This window comes from Mauremys reevesii, linkage group 6 (genome assembly GCF_016161935.1).
Source record: "Mauremys reevesii isolate NIE-2019 linkage group 6, ASM1616193v1, whole genome shotgun sequence".
NCBI classification, from domain to species: Eukaryota; Metazoa; Chordata; order Testudines; family Geoemydidae; genus Mauremys; species Mauremys reevesii.
In genome coordinates this window covers 39,580,657-39,604,148 of record NC_052628.1, presented here as the reverse complement: position 1 = coordinate 39,604,148, position 23,492 = coordinate 39,580,657, and the positions used below count along the sequence as shown (strand labels likewise).

General features: G+C 40.8%; 1 protein-coding gene across 5 annotated transcripts in view; it reads right to left on the bottom strand.

Annotated features, from left to right (window-relative positions):
• Window positions 1–23,492, bottom strand: part of TRAPPC13 (trafficking protein particle complex subunit 13) — a 48,771-nt gene that overhangs the window by 17,656 nt on the left and 7,623 nt on the right. For 4 of the 5 annotated variants that reach the window (XM_039544910.1, XM_039544911.1, XM_039544912.1 and 1 more), the window contains exons 2-7: window positions 14,010–14,078; window positions 11,910–12,009; window positions 10,696–10,780; window positions 7,651–7,778; window positions 7,339–7,411; window positions 837–881 (exon numbers count right to left, since the gene is read on the bottom strand). In XM_039544910.1, the coding sequence (XP_039400844.1) occupies window positions 837–881; window positions 7,339–7,411; window positions 7,651–7,778; window positions 10,696–10,780; window positions 11,910–12,009; window positions 14,010–14,078 (500 nt within the window). Of the gene's footprint in view, window positions 1–836; window positions 882–7,338; window positions 7,412–7,650; window positions 7,779–10,695; window positions 10,781–11,909; window positions 12,010–14,009; window positions 14,079–15,100; window positions 15,122–23,492 lie in introns of those variants that run through there. The other variant, XM_039544914.1, reaches the window with a different exon arrangement.

The window sequence follows — 23,492 nt, the reverse complement described above, 5'->3', positions numbered from 1 at the left end:
ACAGCAAATAAAGGGTAAAGCTGGAACAGAAGCCAGATTTCCTGGCTACATGTTTTGTATTCTATTCCTAAAGGTTACTGTGGAAGATTAAATTCTGCAGAAAATGTAGAAAAATACAAAAATCCACAGGGAAATCCCTAGATGTACAGAATACACTGAAATTCCATTTGCAAAAGCTTCCAGTGCCCATAAAGTCATAAATTAAAAAAGTAAAATATTCCATAAGTCTCTAATTAAAAGCATAAAAATCCAAAAGTACATACAAATATGTAGCACTTATATAATGTCATATCTTTGCAGTGCTTTGTGCATGAACTTATTATATAAATGACACAGATAAGACATTTACTTTACAGAAAAAACATGTTCACATTAGAGCTAAACAAAATTTTCCTGAAGCCAGCCAAATTAGTACTTTGATACTGAGCACAATTAATCCTCTTTATGGCAGTTTAAACAGTACTCTCCCAGTCAGCCTTAAAATATTTACTACAAAACAGAAATACAAAACAATTGTGATTGCGTTTATTAAACTTCGTAAGGAGAAAGCAGTATATGCGCATATTGTTACTGGATGGAAACCAAATATTCCTTAAATCTGAACTTATTTCTCCCCTTCTCACCCCAACATTGAAAATGGATGATGAAATGGACATTCCATGTCTAGCTTGTTGAAACAAAAGGGTGAAATCAAAGTAAATTAGTCTTTTTTCATAGAACATATAAACAAGCTAGCTGGCACAACTAGCACTTCAAGGTACTACATTTATTTAAAAGAATCTTTTCATATTTAACCTTAACACTATTTGCTATGCAGTAAATAAAATTACACTTACCTCAGCATTATAGAACTTTGTTTTCACATCTAGTGGTTTGAGAACCTGATTGAAAAAAGAATACAGATTAAAAAGGGCTCTCTCAGATTTCTCTGCCATTATTAAAAAAGATACTGATTTCAACTGTTATTTCTTAGGTTCTTAAATGTTGAGATATCTACTCAAATCATAAAAATGTTTTTCTTTCTGATCTAGCAGGAAAGCAACAAATGTTAATGTAATGCATATGAGCTAGCTCCTAGGATTCCTCCAGTTAAGAGATGCAGCACTACTCTTGTGCACAATTGCTTCTTCTTAGCTACATACTTCACTGCTTTGCTAAATGCATGAATAATTTGACAAGATGTTGGAAAATGCTTTCATCATATAAGAAAAAGTCCTCTTACACTGGGAGAAAAATCTAGTTTACGCAGTTGATCAGTCTCTTTAAAATAATGATACATTCTTCTCCACTATTCAAAAAATGGTTTTTTGTTTTGAAGAAACAAAAATGTGAAAGATTTGCATCAAATTTCTCCCCGAGTTTTATAGCAAATGCAGCTTGCCTAGGAACTTAAATACTAAGTACACACAAAGCAATGAAAAATCAGCTGTATGCAATTAACTAATCAAACAATTTCTGGCCCAGACTTCTAATTTAAAAACAACTGTTACATCTGCAGTGAAGATTATTAGAAACAAGCTAACGAGCATTTTAACCACATAAGATGAGCCATTATATACACAATCCTCGATAAAGAAAGATACAAATTACTAGTGCCAAAACCCACAAATGTTATGTAAATTTCATATCAAACCATACAGTTTGCTTGTGAAGTTATATTTCATCCTAGTTCACATCAGTTGATGAATTCAAGCATAGAACTTATATCTGCTCTCCAACTGAGGCCAAAGAGAGCAAGAAAAAGATTTACTTCTTTTAAGCAGAGTTTTGAGAATTTCGTATTATATCAAATGTTAAAAAAAAACAACACCTTTCAGTTGATATAGTTGTAAAATTTTGTGATATTATAAAATCATCTAGAAATCCCAGAATTTATTCAGAAAATGGTCACAATCTAATTCTTTGCCAAGACCATTATGTATAAGCTGCTCTGAAATTATTCTTGTTTTCAAAGATTTTACCCAATTACCCCAGGGCTATCATCTTTCACAGTACCCATAATTTTTAAACAATGTGGGTTGCTTGCAAATTTCTCTACATAATATCTTACTATTAGATCATTTATATCACATTTTGTATTGTTTGCATGTGTTCAGATACTATCTCCCTGAATTCTCTTATAATTCTCTCCACATACTGCTGCTTATAAGGACTCCGTATTACATAAATCTATGTTCTACCATTAGTGCCATATTTACACAAGAAAGCCTAGAGCCAACCCAGCTCAAACTCCTTATAGCAGAGCTATAAAACATAAAAGTATCACATCTGAAATTCCCAGGAATCTTGTAGGCATAGCCAATTAGTTTAAAAAAGATGGTCTTTCTATAAACCAGATACCAACATAGTTCACAGATTATATCCATATATTTATGACCATTAAAATATCCTAGGATCATGTCGGGGCATTCCAATACGTATTAAAAGTGTCACATATCACACTTTGATTATTAAGCTCTTTTTATACAGCAAAGTCAACATGCTACTTTCTGTTTTAGAGTGCTCTTCGATATCTCATGCTTTAGATACTGAGAAATGTGCCTGTTTCTTGAGCCTTATATACACTGTTCGAACACAGATACAAACCTTTAACTATAGAACTATCACTGTTTCTCATAATATGTCTTGGGAGCAATTAATTCCTCAAATTATTACACATGTTCCTAATGAAGCCCTGAAGACACCCCTGTCAACAGCAGAAGTTAGGTGAAGTTGGTGTTTCTGCAACATTACAAGTTTCTACCATCTTTTCACAATCATAAAATAGTGTCTCTATATATGCCGTGTCTTACAAGGCCTGAGGATTATATTTAAATTCCAAGATGGATCTTCATTTTGATGGGTATATCATATGTAAAGCAAATCGTGTGTGGCTTTTTAATGTTTGTGTTTTTTATATTTATATTTTTAATTGAGGTATGTGATCTCTGATTGCTGTGTATAAAATAGCTGTGATTATTAAAACTTAAGAATGTATTTTAATCAATAGATGTGTAACAGCTGTGTGTATTTAAATGAGGAAAAACTAAGATAGCAACTAATTACATACAGCTGATGTGTCACTACCTTGTTTGCAGATCCCTCTCTCTTTGCTGTAAAATTAGTTTTCTTTTATTCAAATGTTGAACAATTTCCCCTTTCTCCCCTATCTAAAAATCCCAAAATATTGGACAATAGAGGAATGTTTTATTATTTACAGTAGCTGACTACCTATGTGGATTTTCTTTTTGTTCTATCCTGGATGGCTGGTTTTGGTGTCAAGACCTCTTCCTATTCTACTTTATTTAACAATCAATAAACACCTCTCAAAGTTTTTCTGATCAAATTTTACTTACCTTAAAAATACAGAACCAGAAAATCAGACAGAAAAGATCTATGAGGTAATTACTACATTTCCAGCAACTAGTCACTTTTATTTCTTTCAATATATTCACCAGTCCTATTTTAAATGACTGAGGTGAATGAGCTCGCACCAATTTCTTCAGACTATTTCAAAATATAAAAGGTCTTATTGTTAAGACATTAATCTTACTCTCTAAGAGAAAATTTCCTTTGTTTAAGTTAATCTCATCACATCATGTATATGGTGTCTTGGGCCATCCTAAATAGTTCTTCTCCATTCTTAGGTCCTGATCCTACAATCAATTTCAGATTCAAAACAAGCCCATATATGTCTGACTGTATGATCAGGTCCATAATGTTCACATCCTTCAAATATCTGTAGTTATTTTATCCCTCTTTAGTCATGGATGGCCAAAATATGCCTCATTCTTTCAAATACTTCCTCATAAATTGGTTCCTTAATCATTTTTGCTTTTTTTCTTCTAAATTTTGTAACTCCTTTCTGGTGGTCTAATACCAAAAGTCCTTCATTTTACATGTAACATTTCAACAAAAACAAAAAGTGACTGAGCACACACACACACACTAAAAACAGCACCCCTCTCCCCCCAAAAAACAAACCCCACAACACACCAATGTGTTCTAATGCTCCATTTCTTTTTTGCAATTAATAGACAGACATTGATAATTTGGGTTGGGGTTCGAAATGTGGTTGTTTTCAACCAATCATGGTAATAACAGGTCCATGAAGAAACAAACAAACAAAAATAAGTGAAAGAGTTCACTATTTGTCAACGGAAAGAGTACATATCTAATATATTATAGCAGGGGTAGGCAACCTATGGCACGGGTGCTGAAGGCAGCACATGAGCTGATTTTCAGTGGCACTCACACTGCCTGGGTCCTGGCCACTGGTCTGGGGGGGCTCTGCATTTTAATTTAATTTTAAATGAAGCTTCTTAAACATTTTTAAAACCTTATTTACTTTACATACAACAACAGTTTAGTTATATATTATAGACTTAGAGAAAGAGACCTTCTAAAAATGTTAAAATGTATTACTGGCACACGGAACCTTAAATCAGAGCGAATAAATGAAGACTTGGCACACTGCTTCTGAAAGGTTGCTGACCCCTGTATTATAGGCTGGGCAGCCTCTTATTAAAGTTGCCTGATATTTCCCATTTTAACATGGTCTTTTCAGTTAGTTATAACTTTTACAAACTTTAACCATTCAAGGTGAAATATTAGATGGTGGTTTTCTTCTTCAGGCAGAATTTTTTCTGGAAATTTTACCAAAAATGTTTCAGCCATTTCCAAGATCAAGTTAGAGAAAAATATATTATTTTTCCCATGTTCAAAAATATCAACAACATTTGGAGCAGGGGACTTGAAATCCAAATTTAGCCAAGTTATCTTCGAAAAAAAAAATATTGCAGTTTGCACTTGATCAATGGAGACTTAGCAACTAAGATCTCAGAAGATTCTGTCCACAGTGGACATGTTCCTGCCTGGGGTGGAGCACGATGTTCCCTGCAATTGCAGCTCTGGGCTGTTCGAGGCCATGCCGTGCCGTACCAGGCCCAGGCCCCTATGCTAAATGCAGGCAGCCTCTCACTCCTGTGCTCTCAACAACACCGCTGCTGGCACTCAGGCAATGACAAAGAGAAAGCTGCCCAATTTGAATCCAAAACGGTCCAGAGCCTTCTGGGAGGTGAGCCGGAGTAAATTTAGACAAGAAGCTGGAGAGACTGGGATTGGGGGAAGGCAAGGGGAGGGAGCACTGAGATTGGGAATTGGGACTGGGGGAAGACAGGGACTGGCTGGGCAAGGAGATTAGGAATGGGAGCCAGGGAGGAAAACAGTGGGGGATTGAGATCGGACAAAGAACCAGAGAGAGACTGGGACTAGTAATCACTGGGGCAAGTGGAAGCGGGGAGAGAGAGAGAGAGAGAGCGCGATCTAATGAGGAACCAGGATGGAGGGTGAGGAGGAATGCGACTGGTTGGATAAGGAGACTGAGACAAACCTGGGATGGTGGGAGATGCTGAAGTTGAATTAAGAACAGAAATGAAGCCAGGAGAGCTAGAGACCATGGGTGTGGGATAGAGAAGAGAGACTTGACAAGGGCTGGGAGGATGGGAGACTGGCTGGGCAAGGAGTCTCAGAACAAGTCGGGTGGAGGTAGGGGTGGGACTGGGAATGGTTGGGCAAAGAGACCAGGACTGGAATGAGAAGCCAGAGTATTGGAAACTGGGCTGGGCAGACAAGGAAAATGGGACTGGGAAAGAGAGAGGACTGGGACATGTTGGAGGGGATGCGACAGAAGGGGTCAAAACTTATGAGAAATAGGCAGAAGAGTCTGTGCTCACTACAGTCCTCCAGAGTGTGTAATGGAACCCAAGATTCCTCAATCTTACCATTCCTCTCCTGTCAGCAAACATCTGTGAAACACACTGGCAAAGTGTCTCATCTTCCTCTAGTGCTAGCCCACATGGAGGATGACAATTTACTACTGTCTGTTACTCCATTAGCTCAAGTGGCACGTCTGTCTGGTGGAATGACCCATTTGTTTTTTTTGCCAGTTTTCTTTTTTTTAAAACTCCAAGAACATTATTGAGGTTGCAAAGTTAAGCACTCAAGAGTTAGGAAATGCCAGAATTAAGTTTGCCAGTGCAACCTTAATTTGGCATTTCTTAACTACTGAGTGTTTGACTTTGCAAACTTAACAATGTTCTTTTGACATTCTTTTCTTTTTTAAACATAGAATCATATGACTTGAGAGGTCATCTAGTCCAGTCCCCTGCACTTATGTCAGGACTAAGTATTATCTAGACCAGGGGTGGGCAAACTACAGTCCGTGGGCCACACCTGGCCCTCCAGCCAGTTTAACCTGGCCCTTGAGCTCCTGCTGGGGAGCAGGATCTGGGGCTTGCCCTGCTCCCGCGCTCCACACGGGAAGTGGGATTGGAGGCCACTCTGCGTACCTGTGCCGAGGCTCCCGGAAGCAGCAGCACTCCTCCCTCCAGCTCCTATGTTTAGGGGCAGCCAGGGGGCTCCACGCACTGTCCCTGCTCCAAGCACCACCCCCGCAGCTCCCATTGGCCAGGAACTGCGGCTAATGGGAGCTGCAGGGGTGGTGCCTGTGGATGGGGCACCACACAGAGCCGCCTGCCTGCACATCCACATAGGAGCCAGAGGGAGAACATGCCACTGCTTCAAGGAGCTGCTAGAGGTAACCGCTGCCTGGAGCCGGTACCTCTGACCCCTCCCGTACCCCAGCTCCCTGCCCCATGAACTCCTCATTTCTGGCCCCACCCCAGAGCCTGTACCCCCACCTGCACCCCAGCCCCAATTTCATGAGCATTCATGGCTCACCATACAATTTCCATACCCAGATGTGGCCCTCAGGCCAAAAAGTTTGCCCACCCCTGATCTAGACTATTCTTGACAGGTGATAGTCTAACCTGCTCTTAAAAATTTCCAATGATGGAGATTCCACCACCTCCCTAGGCAATTTATTCCAGTGCTTAACCATCCTGACAGTTAGGAAGTTTTTCCTGATTTCCAACCTAAACCTCCCTTGCTGCAATTTAAGCCCATTACTTCTTGTGCTATCCTCAGAGGTTAAGAAGAACAATATTTCTCCCTCCTTCTTGTAACAACCTTTTACATATTTGAAAACATAGGAAATTACATTGTAAAAAAAAACAACACTGAAAAAATTCTAAAAGGTGGGACAATACTGAACTCCATCACCCATAAAAAAAACCCTGCATCTCATAGCACTGAGTATTTTTCCGCATTTGTTAAATGTCTTATAAAAGCAAGGCCTACAACACTATATACCAGCCCTAAAGACATATTATGTTAAACAGACTATTCTATGTGTCTATTTTCAATAAAGAAGTGAATATATTTTTTAGATTTCAAGTGCTGCAAGTAAACAAACAGTACCTGTTAGCTACAGACATTGCATATTCTTATACACATTACCTGGAATTTGAAGAACTTTCTGAAGTACATCTTCTCTCCTGTCTGTGTAGTATAACTTACTGCACATACTAAGCTGAAAGAGACAGGCATTTTAATAGTTTTGAACAATTTTCAATCTTTTGTCTGTACTTAAGAAGAACCAGAACAATGCATGTGTGCAATGCTTCCATGTAAGCTTTACCATACTTGCTATGGTTAAAAACAAAGGCAATTTAGATTTCTGTCAGTGGCATGCTAGTCTTTTGATATGTAAATAATTTCAGGGATACATGTAAGAAAATGCCTAAGTCAGGAGGAGATATAAAACCTTACATGTGTGTTCCTATTTCCTTTACTTCATGGTGAATAACATCATCAATGCAACAGTCAGATTTAAGTTCTGCCACTGCAGCACTGGAAGCTGAAAGATTTAATCGCTGAGAACTTGTCTGAAGATCAGCCTTGGAATTGAAAAACAACACAGGTTAGAATGCTGTCAAATCATCAGTTTGTCTAAAGAGCAAAGCATTACAAAAACAACCAAAACATACCTTGTGAGCACTACATTTAATTCAAATAATCTACAGGATAATATGAAAGCCAAGTGACCAGAAATGAATCTACTTTTTAAAGTTTTTTTTTTAAAATCTGTCTTCAGGCACAGGCACATACATTACATGTTTTTTTTAATTAATTGGTATGTAAAAGATAACTCATGCAATATTTACAGCAACATTAATGCATGAGAACGACCTGTGGAGCCTGCAAGCAATGACAATTTTCCCTGAATTAGGACAGCAAGCCCATACTGTCTTAAGAATGTCTGTGTTTCATTCTTGTCTAATAAGGGCAGTATTGAAAAGGGACCCAAAAAAAGGGGTGGGGAGAGGAGAAGAGAAGGACTACATACTAGATCTTAGTTACCATTTTTATTTATGGCCCAACAGTTTTTGTTTTGCAGCATAATTAGATCCATGGCATGAGTAATGTTATAGTACAGTTTTTTCTCCCTTAAATATTGATAAATGAAAAGGTTGGGAATGTGTGAATACCAGAAAATATGTTTTATTTGGCTATAGATTGACTAAATGCATTTATAACTGCAACAGAATTAATATATATAATATGTAGCTTTTCAAAGCCAAAGATAATATTCAGTACATGTACAGAAGGTCTGCTTCTGTATGGCCTTAGCTCACAGCACTGCCACTGGCTTCAAAAATATTTCCAAATGAAGAGGGCTTCCATGATTCAGATTTTAGCCCATTTTTGTTCAATATGAGAGGAGTTATTACTTGCTGAGGTTATAGTCATTTGAAGTGGACTTTCCATTTGACATATATATTCATAGATTTTAAGGCCAGAAGGGACCACTGTGATCATCTAGTCTGACCTCCTGGTATAGCACAGGCCACAGAACTTACCCAAAATAATTCCCAAAGCATGTCTTTTAGAGAAACATACCATTTTGATTTACAAATTGCTAGTAATGGAGAATCACCACTAAGCTTGCTAAGTGTGTTAAGTATATATTGCTGCCCCTTTTGACCAGAGCAGCTGGCCAAATATTTAGGGCAGGGGTGGGCAAACGTTTTGGCCCGAGAGCCACATCAGGGTTGCGAACTGCATGGAGGGCCGGGTAGGGAAGGCTCTGCCTCCCCAAACAGCCTGGGCCCCGTCCCCTCCCACTTCCCGACCCCTGACTGCCCCCCTCAGAACCTCCAACCCATTAAACCCCCCCCCCGCTCCTTGTCCCCTGACTGCACCCTCCTGGGACTCCCGCCCCCTATCCAACCCTCCTGCTCCCTGTCTCCTGGCTGTCCCAACCCCTATCCACACCCCTGCCCCCTGACAGCCCCCCACCCGGGACTCCCACCCCCTATCCAACCACTCTCTGTGACTCGTCCCCTGACCACCCCTCCCGGGACCCCACCCCAACTGCCCCCGGGATCCCACCCCTTATCCAACCCCACCCCCGGTCCCCTGACTGCCCTCCTGACCCCTATCTACATCCCCGCCCCCTGACAGGTCCCCCGGGACTCCCACTCCCAACCTTCCTTGTTCCCCATCGCCTGACCGCCTCCCCAGGACCTCCGCCACATCCAACCGCCCCCTCCTCCCTGACTTCCCCCCAGGACTCCTGCTCCCTTATCCAACTTCCCCGCTCTCTGCCCCCTTACCACCAGCACGAGTTCACAGCCGCACCACCCGGCCAAAGCCAGCTGCACTCCGCACGCTGCCCAGCGGGAGCGGCAGGCCAGAGTGTGGCCCGCGTGGTGGCATGGCTGCAGGGGAGGGGCCGGGGCCGGCCGGGAGCTCAGGGGCTGGACAGGACGGTCCAGCGGTCCATATGTGCCCGCAGGCCGTAGTTTGCCCACATCTGATTTAGGGTCTAGTACACCACTTCAGTTAGGAAGAGAAATTGGTGACAGATATTTCTTCGATGCAGGTTTGTTTAGTAACAAAAAACGTACATGTCTCTGAATGCATAAGCAATCAAATAGAAGGAAACAGCTTCTTCTGCTCACATCAACAAGAGCACTCTTTTCAGCCTAGCCCCATGACCCAAAAACCTCTCCCCAGGTTTCTCCCAGGGTCTGCCCTTGTGCTTTCAATTGCTCCTTCCAGCTATTTCCCTTTCTGTCTTTTGTCTGTTCTGCCTACTTCCCCACTCCTGAAAACAATACGCAGCAAAAGCTCCTTGGTCGAAACACATACTCCTCTTGTCTTTGGTGGGGGCTTATGTTTACAGATATGATAACTGAAGGGTGAGTTCACATCTATCAATCTCAATGGAGGTTTTAACTCAACCCACAACAAGATTTCATCAGCTAATATTGCACACACGAAGATGAAAGAGACAGGCATTTTACTAATTTTGAACCATTTTCAGTCTTTCATCTGTACTTAAGAAACAGAATACTGCATGTTTGCAATGCTTCTATGTAAGCTTTTCCATACTTGGTTAAAAATAGAGACAATTTAGATTTCAGTCAGTGGCATAATAATCTTTGGCTATGTAAATAATTTCAGAGATATGTACGCTTTAATTGGGACAGTCTTTAAGGACCATTCGGAAGCTAGAGCTAATGCAGAATACAGTCCCTGCTGGTCTTAGCTGTGAAAATCATGACACACTAATACTACAAAGACTTTCTTCCCATTTGCTTCTGGATGCAATCCTAACTTTGATTTTGTCCTCTAAAGCTCTTTATGATTTCATTCCAGACTACCTGAGGGTGTTTTTTTTCCTGTGCTGGGAAACCTTTTAATGGTTATTTCTTAATACATGCTGTGTATTATTTAAAAATATGCACCAGATACTATGGATTTGACACATTTTATAAATCCAACAAATAGATATATTTTTTCACATACCTTTACCAATATATCCTTGACAACTTGGTTACTGTCATTATGCACGCTAATATAACTGGAAAAGGTCTCTCCCAGAAATATATTTCTGTTCAAAGAAAATAGTATTTTTTAACAATGTAATTCTCAACAAGTCAACCCACTGAAAACCATTAGAGTCCATCTTTAATTATTGTAAATATTTTATTTTAAAATTCTACAATGATCTTGTCTATGCTATGACCAGTTCAGTTCCATTAGTGCTAGCAATATCAAGAATCTGATCACAGATGGGCCACTGGCATTTTAAAAACTGTCTCATTTAACCCTGCTCAAAACATGTCTGACACTGTGTCCTAATTACTGGTAGCAACCCATCTCTAGTCTAGGAATCCCAACATTGTTAACACTAGCAGAGCTGAACCAGATGTAGTAATAGTGGGAAATTTTGCAGTGCCTGTTGTAATCAAGGCCAATGGAATTGCATGTATGAATAAAGTTACTCACATACATAAATGTCTGGAAAACCAGGCCCGAGAAATTTCCTATTATACACAAAATTTTTAAATTTTAACTATTTCTCCCCCGCCAAAAAAGATCAAGTCAGATTCCTCCTTGGAAATGACAATCTCAGTGATAGCGGTTAAACTAAAGTCCCAATCCTGCAATGAGATATACAGAGGTGGTCCCTTAAAACCTTAAATGTATGTGCACTGCACCAGTTTAAAGTGAGGCTTACCCCTGTGCAACTTAATATAGTAAATCACTGGAGTAAACTGTGTTGGCATAAATCTTGCTTTTCGTTGGTGCAGCATATCTTAGGGGTGTGTACATGAATGTAAGTTTCTCTAATGCAGGCACATTATTAAGGGACTGTCTGCTATAAAGGGTTATATTTCACCAGGAAGTTAAAAATTGCTGCACATACTGCAGGGCACTACACAGTGCCAGGCTGTCTACTGTCTCTCCTAGACCCTACTACACAGAGAGGCAGGTACGTATTGCAGATACAGTCACTGAATACATTCAGGCTATATTACACCAGTACTGTGTGTTTATACTTCATAAATAATTTCCTGTTGTTAATGAAATAAACAAGTTATCCTCAGTTATCACCGAAATACTGCAATGTGTATTTGTTAAAAAAGTAAAGAGAGCTAATAAGCACAAATAATCCAAGTTCCAGGATTCGTGTAGCAATAATCTTCATACCTTACAGTTGCTTATTTGATTCTTACCCAAAGTTCTGAGGCAAAGTCAGCATTTCTCCTAGCATTAAAGTTTCTGCTCCTTTTACGGTAGAAGGGTCATCTTTCATAAGTTGATTCAACAGATTTCCTGTAATAATATATAATGGCATAGATCAAACACACTTGCATAAACTAGACCCTTGTCTACATATAAATGTCACGTTTACTTCCCATGCATTTGGAAATTGATAATACAGTGCTGCTTTTGAATGTTATCGATATTATGACTGCTTAGTTTAAATTATTTTCCTTTAGTAACCCCAGAATAAAGGACAGATTGAATAGTTTCATGTTAGACTCTTAATTGCTTCTTGAAGTACACTCATGCTAAATTCTAAGCATTAGTAGAGTTTTGTTTACTTGCTGAACAGGGTGCGCAGATTAGGAACTTTGTGATTTTGTAAAATTTAAGTTATAAATAAAAGGGCACCTGCATACAAGGAAACCTTAACTACAGCTTTTGCAACAGAAAAAGCTATCATAATCATTATACACTGATCTCAGTACTGCTCAGTCTTTCATATTAGACTGAAGCACCAGTTTATCTCGTATATTAATTCAGCAAAAAGATAATCTTTCAATCTTACATAAAATATCATGCTTCCTTAGAGAATGAAAAGCAAGCAAAACTGGATTTTGCCTGAATAGCTACAGATACATTAAAAAAAAAAAAATTCTCGGTGACCAAGGCTTTGAGAACTGACTTGTCTATGTCATATTTTCCTCACTGAGGTAATACAAGTTGGGTGGAATTTTCAAAAGCATTCAATGTTGGTCTAACTCTACTCCCCTTAACACAGTGAGAATTTCTGAAAATTCCACCTGTTGTGTTTAATAATTCAGTCAACAGATACACAGAAGGGCTCAATCCCAAAAACGTATCTCAGGATAAATATTAATCTCAATGGAAATTCTGCCTGCATTAAGACCTACTGCACAGCATATCAGAAATAGCTGACCCATTTATCCTTCTTTACTTTACTCTATTTACATTCCTATACAATTTTCTTTATTTTGTCTTTTTATCCGGATACGTGTTTTTGAAGGTCAAGAATCAGAGGGGTAGCCGTGTTAGTCTGGATCTGTAAAAGCAGCAAAGAGTCCTGTGGCACCTTATAGACTAGCAGACGTATTGGAGCATGAACTTTCGTGGGTGAATACCCACTTCGTCAGATGACAAAGTATTTGGTGTTTTTGAAGGTACATTGCCATTGCACTGGAAGGAGATGGGGGAAGGAGAATGACAGTTGCTGGGATGGAGAGGGGGAAAAAATCTTTAGGCTGCAGGGCACCTCTCTCTCCACCTTGGCTGGCCTCTAGAATATAGTCAATATCTGGGGAGAACCCAGCAATTTCAAGGGGAGAACTTTGAAGGCTGTGCTAGCACCAAAAGACAAGGGAATTCATCAGGCAACAAGTCCTGAAAAATCATTCTCAATTGTCCATTGAAATAAAGTGCTGGGTAAACTAATGGCTGTAATGAGGGAGTAATGCAGAATGCCTTGTCTCCAGATATGGATGGTAATTCCATGCTTCTATTTTCTCCTCAGTGTGCACTTGGTTCTCTGAAACCTTCCCTCCACATACAATCATCTCAAAACACCAAAAAGAGTTTCCACTGGGTGTTATGATTTTCCTAATTCCTCAGATTTTTAGGGCACATGTTTACAGGTTGTCTACCAAGCTTCCAAAGCCTTGGCATGAGAACTGTGGTGGTGAACTTTGCTAATTTTCTATGGCCATTACAGGGGTAATGTTTATAATACATTGTAACCTCTGTGACTGCAGAAGTGTGGTGTAGAAGTCTCCGATGCTCATTCTGGGCTGCTTTAATCCTTTTTGCTTGTGTGCGCCAGGATGAAACTCCAATTTATGTTGCTTACTAAATTAGTCTAAACATTCTCAGATGCCCTTGCCTTTCTAGTACCATCCACACTTTTCATTCTTTTTTGTGTTGTATTCATTAGATTGTAACTCCTTGGGGATGAACCTGTTTTTCTTTTTTAAAATATGTTAAGTAGAGCACACTGAACACCTCCGATGATATATAACCAGTAATTAATTAATTATCAAGAGATCATCATATACCTGGCAAGTCTCTCTCTTCACAAGTCACTGGAATATTGGTGAATAACGTAGGTTTGGTTAACCTCATCACTGTGAATTCAGAAAGGAAAGGAAAAGTTAATGCAAACATAGTATTTAAAAGATCCAAAAATATTTAGTAGTTTTAGTAAAAAAAAACAAAAAAACCCACACACCACATTTTTCATTTTCTTGTTTTGAAGTCTGCTTGTATCACCCGCTTTCAAACTATCATATTACCAGCACTTCCTGGTGAATATTTTTGGTCAGTATGGAGTTAAGTTTAATAGGGATCTAGGTCATTGCATACAATTGATTTCTTGTACTCACAAACTTTAAATCAGCCTTGCAAAATGATCATGAAAATGTAATGGCCTAGGAACAAACTCTACACTACAATATTGAAAAAACAAAATGAATGAGATTTTACTTACCCGTCAAACAAACCAAATAATCTTGCCCCAGGAAAGGGGACAAGTAGAATTTTGCAAGGCTGCTGTAAACCATCTTACTCAAATTATGTAACCTCATCTATATCATGGTGCCTGGGATTTATCCTCAAGCGGGATTAATTTTCCGATGGAGAATAGGGAGGAAAAAAAAAAAACCAACCTCCTCCCTCCCCATACAACCAACCAACCAACAAACACTGGTCCTGATTATGCAAACATTTACACATGACAGTAATCCCATTGAGTTCCACTGCATACATGTTTGCAAGATCAGGACCATTGTCTGAAAACTGCTTTGAAGATGTAAAATTCTAGACAAAGGATCAGTATTTTTTTTAAATGCAGATGCATAACATTATTTGCTAGGACCAATGTCTGCAGTTCCTCTCTGCAAACCAGTGTTCCCCTCATTTACAATATATTTTTGGTTAAGCTTTACCTCTAAACTTGATCTTAGCTCATAAGTGTAATAAGACTCAAAAGACTAAACAAATACTGATAATTGTGCTGTTGAATATTACATTGTAAGTCATAGCTTCTCAGGCAAAGTAATTTAAGAATACAGGAGTTCCAAAATAAAAATAATATTCCTTCATTTTTTCATATAGAATGTATTATTTACAATTTAAAAATAGGAAATACATTTTATGTAGCAGATCAAGGCAACCTTCAGCTCAGGATCTCTTCAGGCTACAGAAAAATAAAATGGACAAGCTTGCATTGGAAGTTGCTATTTGAAAGACTGATGAATTTTAATTTCATATTCATTAATCTACTCAGCACTGATTGATGCCAGCTTGGTAAAATCATTGATTGTTTTAGGTATGCATGTGGGCATGGTGCAATGGTTCATGTGGTAGTTTATGCTACAATACAAGACACCTACATGGGATGGTTAGTGGAGGCACACTCAGTTGTTTTAGGGAATGTACATATTACAAAAGTGAACCATGAGTGTATAAAACCCTTTTTAATGGGAAGGTGTATACTGGAGATTTTAGCTGAAGAAGGGATAAAGTACTCCCGGGGGGATTCTGCACCAAAAAATTCACAATTCTGCAAAATTCTGCATATTTTATTTGTCAAAATAAGGCAATATAATCACACCAGTTTCAATTGTTTTGGTAATTTATTTAAACTGCAATACAGAAAAAAGTCACAATAACTATTCAGCATTTCCTAAACACATGGAAGTGAAGTTACAAACACTTGGTAACTAATACCCTGCATTCCAGTTATAATCCTGGATTTTCATTTAAATTACATTACAGAACACCAAACAGCACACACAAAAAAGTAGAATGTCATTTTAAATTGTGCAGACTTTGGGTATGTCTACACTACGGGATTATTCCGATTTTACATAAACCGGTTTTGTAAAACAGATTGTATAAAGTCGAGTTCACGCGGCCACACTAAGCACATTAATTCAGCGGTGTGCGTCCATGTACCGAGGCTAGTGTCAATTTCCGGAGCGTTGCACTGTGGGTGGCTATCCCGGAGCTATCCCATAGTTCCTGCAGTCTCCCCCGCCCATTGGAATTCTGGGTTGAGATCCCAATGCAAAAACAGTGTTGCGGGTGATTCTGGGCAAATGTCGTCACTCAATCCTTCCTCCGTGAAAGCAACGGCAGACAATCATTTTGCGCCCTTTTTCCCTGGATTGCCCTGGCAGATGCCATAGCATGGCAACCATGGAGCCCGTTTTGCCTTGTCACTGTCACCGTATGTGTACTGGATGCTGCTGACAGAGGCGGTACTGCAGTGCTACACAGCAGCATTCATTTGCCTTTGCAAGGTAGCAGAGACGGTTACCATCCCTATTGCACTGTCTGCCATTGTAAATTGATGATGAGATGACGGTTATCAGTCGTTTTGTACCATCTGCTGCTGTCATGGGTGCTCCTGGCTGGCCTTGCTGAGGTCGGCTGAGGGCGCATGGACAAAAATGGGAATGACTCCCCAGGTCATTCCCTTCTTTATGTTTTGTCTAAAAATAGAGTCAGTCCTGCCTAGAATATGGGGCAAGTGTACTAGAGAACCAGAGAGCACAGCCGCTCCGTGTCAGAGCCCCAGAGATCCCGCAGAAATGATGAGCTGCATGCCATTCTAGGAGGTGCCTCTGCAACAACCCCACCTGTTGCTTCCCTCCTCCCCCACCCCTTCTGGGCTACCGTGGCAGTGTTCCCCGATTTGTGTGATGAAGTAATAAAGAATGCAGGAATAAGAAACACTGACTTTTTAGTGAGATAAAATGAGGGGGAGGAAGCCTCCAGCTGCTATGATAGTCCAGGCAGGACATTAAAGGGTGAGGGGGGAGAGGAGCGCAGCCTCCCGCTGCTATGATAGTCCAGGCAGTACAGAATCTTTTCTTTAGACATGAAAGGGGGGGCTGATGGAGCTCAGCCTCCAGTTGCTATGATGAGGACAGTTACCAGCTGTTTTGTACCATCTGCCGGGAATGATCGGGAGTCATTCCCATTTTTACCCAGGCGCCCCCGGCCGACCTCATCGAGGCCAGCCAGGAGCACTCACGGGCTGATGATGAAGACGGATATCAGTCATACTGCACCATCTGCCACCGGGAAGGGGATGCTGGTGTTCAGCACTGCAGTACCCTGTCTACCAGCAGCATGCAGTAGACATAGGGTGACATTGAAAAAAGGCGAGAAACAATTTTTTTCCCTTTTCTTTCGGGGGAGGGGGGAAGGGTGTAAATTGATGACATACACCCTGAAACACCCAGGAAAATGTTTTTGAGCTCAGCCAAGAATGCAAATGCTTTTTGGAGACTGCGGGGACTGTGGGATAGCTGGAGTTCTGAGTACCCCCTCCCTCCCTCCCTCCCTCCCTCCATGAGCGTCCATTTGATTCTCTGGCTTTCCATTACGCTTGTCACACAGCACTGTGCTGTGGACTCTGGAGATTTTTTCAAATGCTTTGAAAAATAGCCTGGAGATTTTTTCAAATGCTTTGGCATTTCGTTTTCTGTAACGGAGTTCTGATAGAACAGATTTGTCTCCCCACACAGCGATCAGATCCAGTATCTCCCGTACGGTCCATGCTGGAGCTCTTTTTGGATTTGGGACTGCATCACCACCCGTGCTGATCAGAGCTCCATGCTGGGCAAACAGGAAATAAAATTCAAAAGTTTGCGGGGCTTTTCCTGTCTACCTGGCCAGTGCATCTGAGTTCAGATTGCTTTCCATAGCGGTCACAATGGTGCACTGTGGGATACCGCCCGGAGGCCAATACCGTTGATTTGCAGCCACACTAACCCTAATCCAACATGGCAATACCGATTTCAGCGCTACTCCCCTCGTCAGGGAGGAGTACAGAAATCGGTTTAAAGAGCCCTTTATATCGATATAAAGGGATTCGTTGTGTGGACGGGTGCAGGGTTAAATCGGTTTAACGCTGCTAAATTCGGTTTAAACGCGTAGTGTAGACCAGGCCTTTCACACACAAGTCATGCAGTTTTGCTAATCATTATCCTGGACCTGGCTGGGTACTTTGGAAAGCGCATGGTTCTGATTGTCCTGACATTTTATTGACTGCTTGGTAAATGTAATCTAACCCTACTGTGCCACTTTGGCACAGGAAAAAGGCGAGAAAGGCACACAGATCTTCCTAGCAGGGGCTCCTGGCCTCTTTACACAACTCTAGCATAAAGAGGTGATAAATTTCCCCTGGAAAATACCCCGAGAGCAGCCTCTAATATAGAACTACTGCAACAGCTCTATGCCTGTCCCCCACCACTAGGGTGAACAGACAGCAAATGTGAAAAATCGGGATGGGGGGGGGGGGGAATAATAGCAGCCTATATAAGAAAAAGACCCAAAAATGGGGACTGTCCCTATAAAACTGGGACATCTGGTCACTCTACCCACCACATACCCAGAACATATCATGGGAAAGATGGGATGAATCTGGACTGCTGGTGAACTCTGGCTATTATCTGCTTCCCCTGGACAACTGAGGGCCAAAGGAGTCAAGTCAAATTAATTCCAAGTCTTAGGACTATTCTAATTTCACTGTTGCCCCCAACTCTTGTGATTTTATCACAAGTCTCACAATATATGGCATTTTCCTTAAAACCACAGCTCCTGAGTCATGCAACTATATGAAAATCTCATCTTTCATTTAAAAAAAAAAAAGTTTGCCACAATGATGGGACATAGAAAGACCTAAAAACCATGAATTCTAAAAGCTCAAAAACAAGAAGGCAAATAAAAAGACCTAAAATCCATTATTTAAAAAAACTGCATGAATTTTAATATAATCTTATGACTTTTGGGGGGCCTGACTTATGATCCCTGAATACTTGAGGTTGGGAATACAGTAATTCACACTAACACCCAGGCCCACAATGTAGGGAAACATACAAGTGGCTTAAAGTCATCTTCCCACTTCCAATCCTATTTCCTGTAAAGAGTGCACCTAACACAGTAATGGAGAAATGGGCCAGAACGAAGGCATGCAAAATACTAAGGAGATTTAAATACATATGCATTTCAGCTAAGCATTTCTAAAACAAATTAAAACAAAGTTCTGGGTTTAAGACTGTAAATCAGTACTAACTGAAATAATCCTCTTAATAGACGGTACTGGGTGTTCACAACCCATTTGACGGCAGTTATCCAGAAAACTACAAGCACTGAAGAAAGTGGACATATATTAAAAGTCCTAAAATTATTTGATTCTCACAGTAAGTTCTTATCAAGAACTTTTAAGTCAGAAAACGGATACCAATCATGTATAGCTAGAGAAAATTAGTCCAATTTTAATGACGTATATAAAACAGACACAGATTAGTGATATAACTTGTCACACTGTGAAGTCATAAGCCAAACACAAATTAAGGTCCCGATCCTGAAAAGATTTATGCATGTGTGTAACTTTACTCAGTGAGGACTCCTCATGTGAGTGAAGTTACACGCATAAATCTTTGCAGGGTCAGGACCTGTCTTCAGTGGGACTACTCACTTAAATAAAGCTACTGCCTATGTAAAGTTTTTGCAGGATCAGGGCCCAAAATTGGATTTTCTTGTTATAGCCCAAGATAAAAGAAGTGTGATAGCTTATTCTATACTGCCCTCTACCACAAAGTTTCTTTGCTATACAGTATATTAAAAGGAAGAAAATTCTGACCAGACAAGGGCTATTTATATTTCTTTTACTAATTTTGTTGTTATAAGGAACAGTAAATTAAACTATGCAATTTAGCTATGCAAGCTTTTAAATTAATACAGACCCTGGGTTAGCCTATGAAACTCTCAATGCAGTTGTACTAAACAGAAATATTAAAAGATTTAAAAACAACTCCATATCTCAAGAGAAAACACTGAGCATTCAGGCAAGAGCAAGAAGTACTTGTAGAGAATCAGAAAGAAGAAATTATACTGCTGGGTTGGACATCTGTCCTGTCAGTGTGATGGCAAATGGTTAGGCCTAGTGATTAACTGATTTGTTTATAGAGGTAAGAGATGCCAAAAGAACTGCAATGAGATTAAATCAGTAGTACTCACAATGAAACTTACCATTTAAGTGAAGGGGGCAGGATGGAAGCATTAGGCCAAATATAGACACTTCCCATCCAAACTGTTAATTTATCAATTAAATCAAAGATGCATAACAGCACTTAGCATGCAGCAGGTTTCATGAGCTTCTTCAGATGAGTTGCAAGTACTTCTTCCAGTGGGCATAAGGAAATTCAGCAAGCAAGGTTTATATAGGAGAGAGGCAAGGTTCTGAGAGAAGAGGAGGATGAGGCCCTGGAGGAGAAGTGAGTGTCTGAGAAACTGGGTGAAAACCAAGGGAGGAGAAACTGGTTCTGTTTCTGGCAATTTAAGATGCTGAGTGTGTTTGTCAAATCCTGAGCTGTGGGAACAGCATTTTGAGTCTTTTCTGGCAGTTTCTGTTTTTTTTCTGCAGATCTGCTCCTGAAGTTCTGGCTTGTGGCCAGGGAGGATCTGTGGTGCTAAGAGAGCTCCAACCTTTGGATTAGACTCTCATCATCAACTTCCATACAAACAAACACACTCAAAAATAATCACAGAGATCTACTCACTACACTTCAAAACTCTACAAAGGAAAAGGACTGTAAACCAAAAGGACTCCTACTCTGCCACATGGGCTAAAACACTAGTACCCCCAACCACACCCTAACTATGCACAACTAACTCAATCCCACCAACCACCCAGAGAAATCGTCTCTCCACAGACTCCCCAGCTCTTATGCCTCTCCTTTCCCCCAACAGCATACCCTGCTTCCCCACCATCTTTGCCATACTAAGCCTACTCCTCCTAGGATACTTTCACACCACTGAACAACACCACACTGATACACACAAGACACACATAACACAGCACAAGAACAGAACTCATAATGAAAGAGAGCAAAAATATGAGGAACTCATGGACTCCTCCAATAAACACGAATTGCCCTCTGACATGTTAGAAAACCACAACGCACAGGCAGAATAACCTAAGTCGTGGCAGAACGCAATGCCATCCACAGCCTCAGAAACCATCCATCCTGACATTATAATCAAAGAGGCATCAAAAACCAAAGCTGTTCATATCATGAACAGCTGAAGGAACCAAAAAAAGCCTCTGAACACAAAACTCTCCTCAAAATCTCTACAGGCCACTGCCAGATGATCCCACCCCATACAACTGAACCATCTACCCACACTGAGGAACACACTCACTACACTACTACACAACAACCAACCATACCCTTAGAGCCCCAACCACCTAACTATCTACTATCCAAAACAATCAAACCACAATGAAATAAATCCTGGGCGCCCATCCAAACTCGGCCCCTGAACACTGATGGACTCTGTCTGGGACTGTGGATCTCTGAGGACTCTCCTATCCCACTCTACCCTACTCCACCTACACCACCCCACACCTGATTTCTGAGGAAACCTGTGACATGGTTCCCTGACACCAAACACTTCCCTGGCCACCCTGGATGACAGAACTCTACACCAACATCCCACACGCTGATGGAACACAAGCTGTCAGGAACAGACTCCCTGATGATGCCACAGCACAACTTGTTGCCTGAGCTCTGTGCCTTACTCTCACTGCACTCAACCTTTTTTGATGACATATATATATCAGATCATTTAATTCACTTACAATATATATGGCATCCCCACACAAATGGCATTTTTATTATCCCCAATATTTTATGGCGCCCTCTGGCCCCTCGCCACCTCCCCGCCTTCTCTACCCCGCCTACTTGATGACATCTTCCATCATCTGGACATTGGAAAGAGACTCTGGAAAATTTGGGAACCATTTCCTCTGGAACCATTTCACCACCCCTTCAACTCACCCTCCCCACTACCAACCTACACACTTCCTAGACACTACGACCAAATAACTTGATGGACACATTAACACCAATAATTGATGAACACACCTACACCACCAACACACCCTACCCCCCCCCTTCTTCATCCCAGCCACACACCACAGCCCCCACACTACAGCCACACACTACAGCCAAACACTGTCTATCTGCCATCACAGACAACACAGAACAGACACCCACAAACACCTACCAGATCTCAACAAAAACACACCACCCACACCAAAAAAAAGGACACAGACCAAGAGCCAGACGTGTACCCCCAAGAGCCAGACTACAACCTACCAAAGAAAAAGAAGAAACCACCAGACTCCACTGGCCAATACACACACATCCCAGCCCCCAACCATCCAGCCTCCAGCAGATCATCAACCCATCATGGAGAATGATCCCACATGGAGAATGATCCCAGGAGCAGGCCAGCACAGGCCACCAACCAGACAACCTCGCCCACAGACAGCCACCCAACCAGCACACACCACCATAGTAACTCTAGCTCAGTAAACAACCCTGCCAAAAAAGAAAATGCAACCCATGCAAAACACAACACCATCTACACCCACACACACACTAACCAACACCATCACACCATCCCACACATCATCCCATCCCATCACCATTCACCAATGTGCCGTCCACCATAATATAATATGCATGCTATGCCATATGCTATGTACATCAACTACATCTAAACTAAGGGAAGTCTAAAAAAAAGGATAAATGGACACAAATCAGATATTAATCAGATAAAATACAAAAACCTGTAGGAGAACACTTCAACACCCACAGCCAGCTACCTGGCCTCTGGCCATGGCCAAAAGCAAAAAAACTTCAGGACAAAGAGAAAAGAAACTCACTCAGTCCATCTCATCTGCAAATTTGACATCATCAGCTCCAAATTAATTAAACAAAGACTGTGAATGGCCACACCCACCAGAACCTCCTCCTCCTCCCACACCTCTCCACCTCCACCACCAGGCCTCTCCTCCCTGATTGAATTAAACCTCTCTCTTCTCTCTTGCTCTTGCTTTGCATATATAAACTGCTGCCCTGGAAATTTTCACCCACTTATATCTGAAGAGTGGGTATTCACACACAGCTCATGCTCTGCTGCAGTCTGTTAGTCTATAAGGTGCCACCACATCTTCTTTTTTTTTTACAGATCCAGACTAACATGGCTACCCCTCTGATACTTGACACAATTAAATCAAAATCACATTAATTTTCAGATTTTCGCTTTAGATAGCAACGTGTGTTTACTGAAAATAAATAAGGTTAGAAATGGGAGTTGTGGAACTATGTTTCCCAATGGGTTTTGCAATGTAAAATTATTACTTATACCTCTAAAGTGGGAAACAACATTTGCCAATAGTTACAAATGGTTAACTTTTAGAATAGTTGGGTCTTCTGAGAAATAAATGGGGATTCTCTCTCTCTCTCTCTCTCTCTGTACTCTAATCCAACACAATGGCCTTCAGAACACTGTCCAACATCCTGAGATCCCCATTCACTATTTTCCCCTTCTTCCCTCATAGCTACAGCCTACTGTAACAATTTACATCTAGCTAGGATACAAATTCTTCCAAGACAGCTAGCATAACTGTAAACTTCCTAGCAGAGGTCCCCAAGAGAAATACATGCCCATAC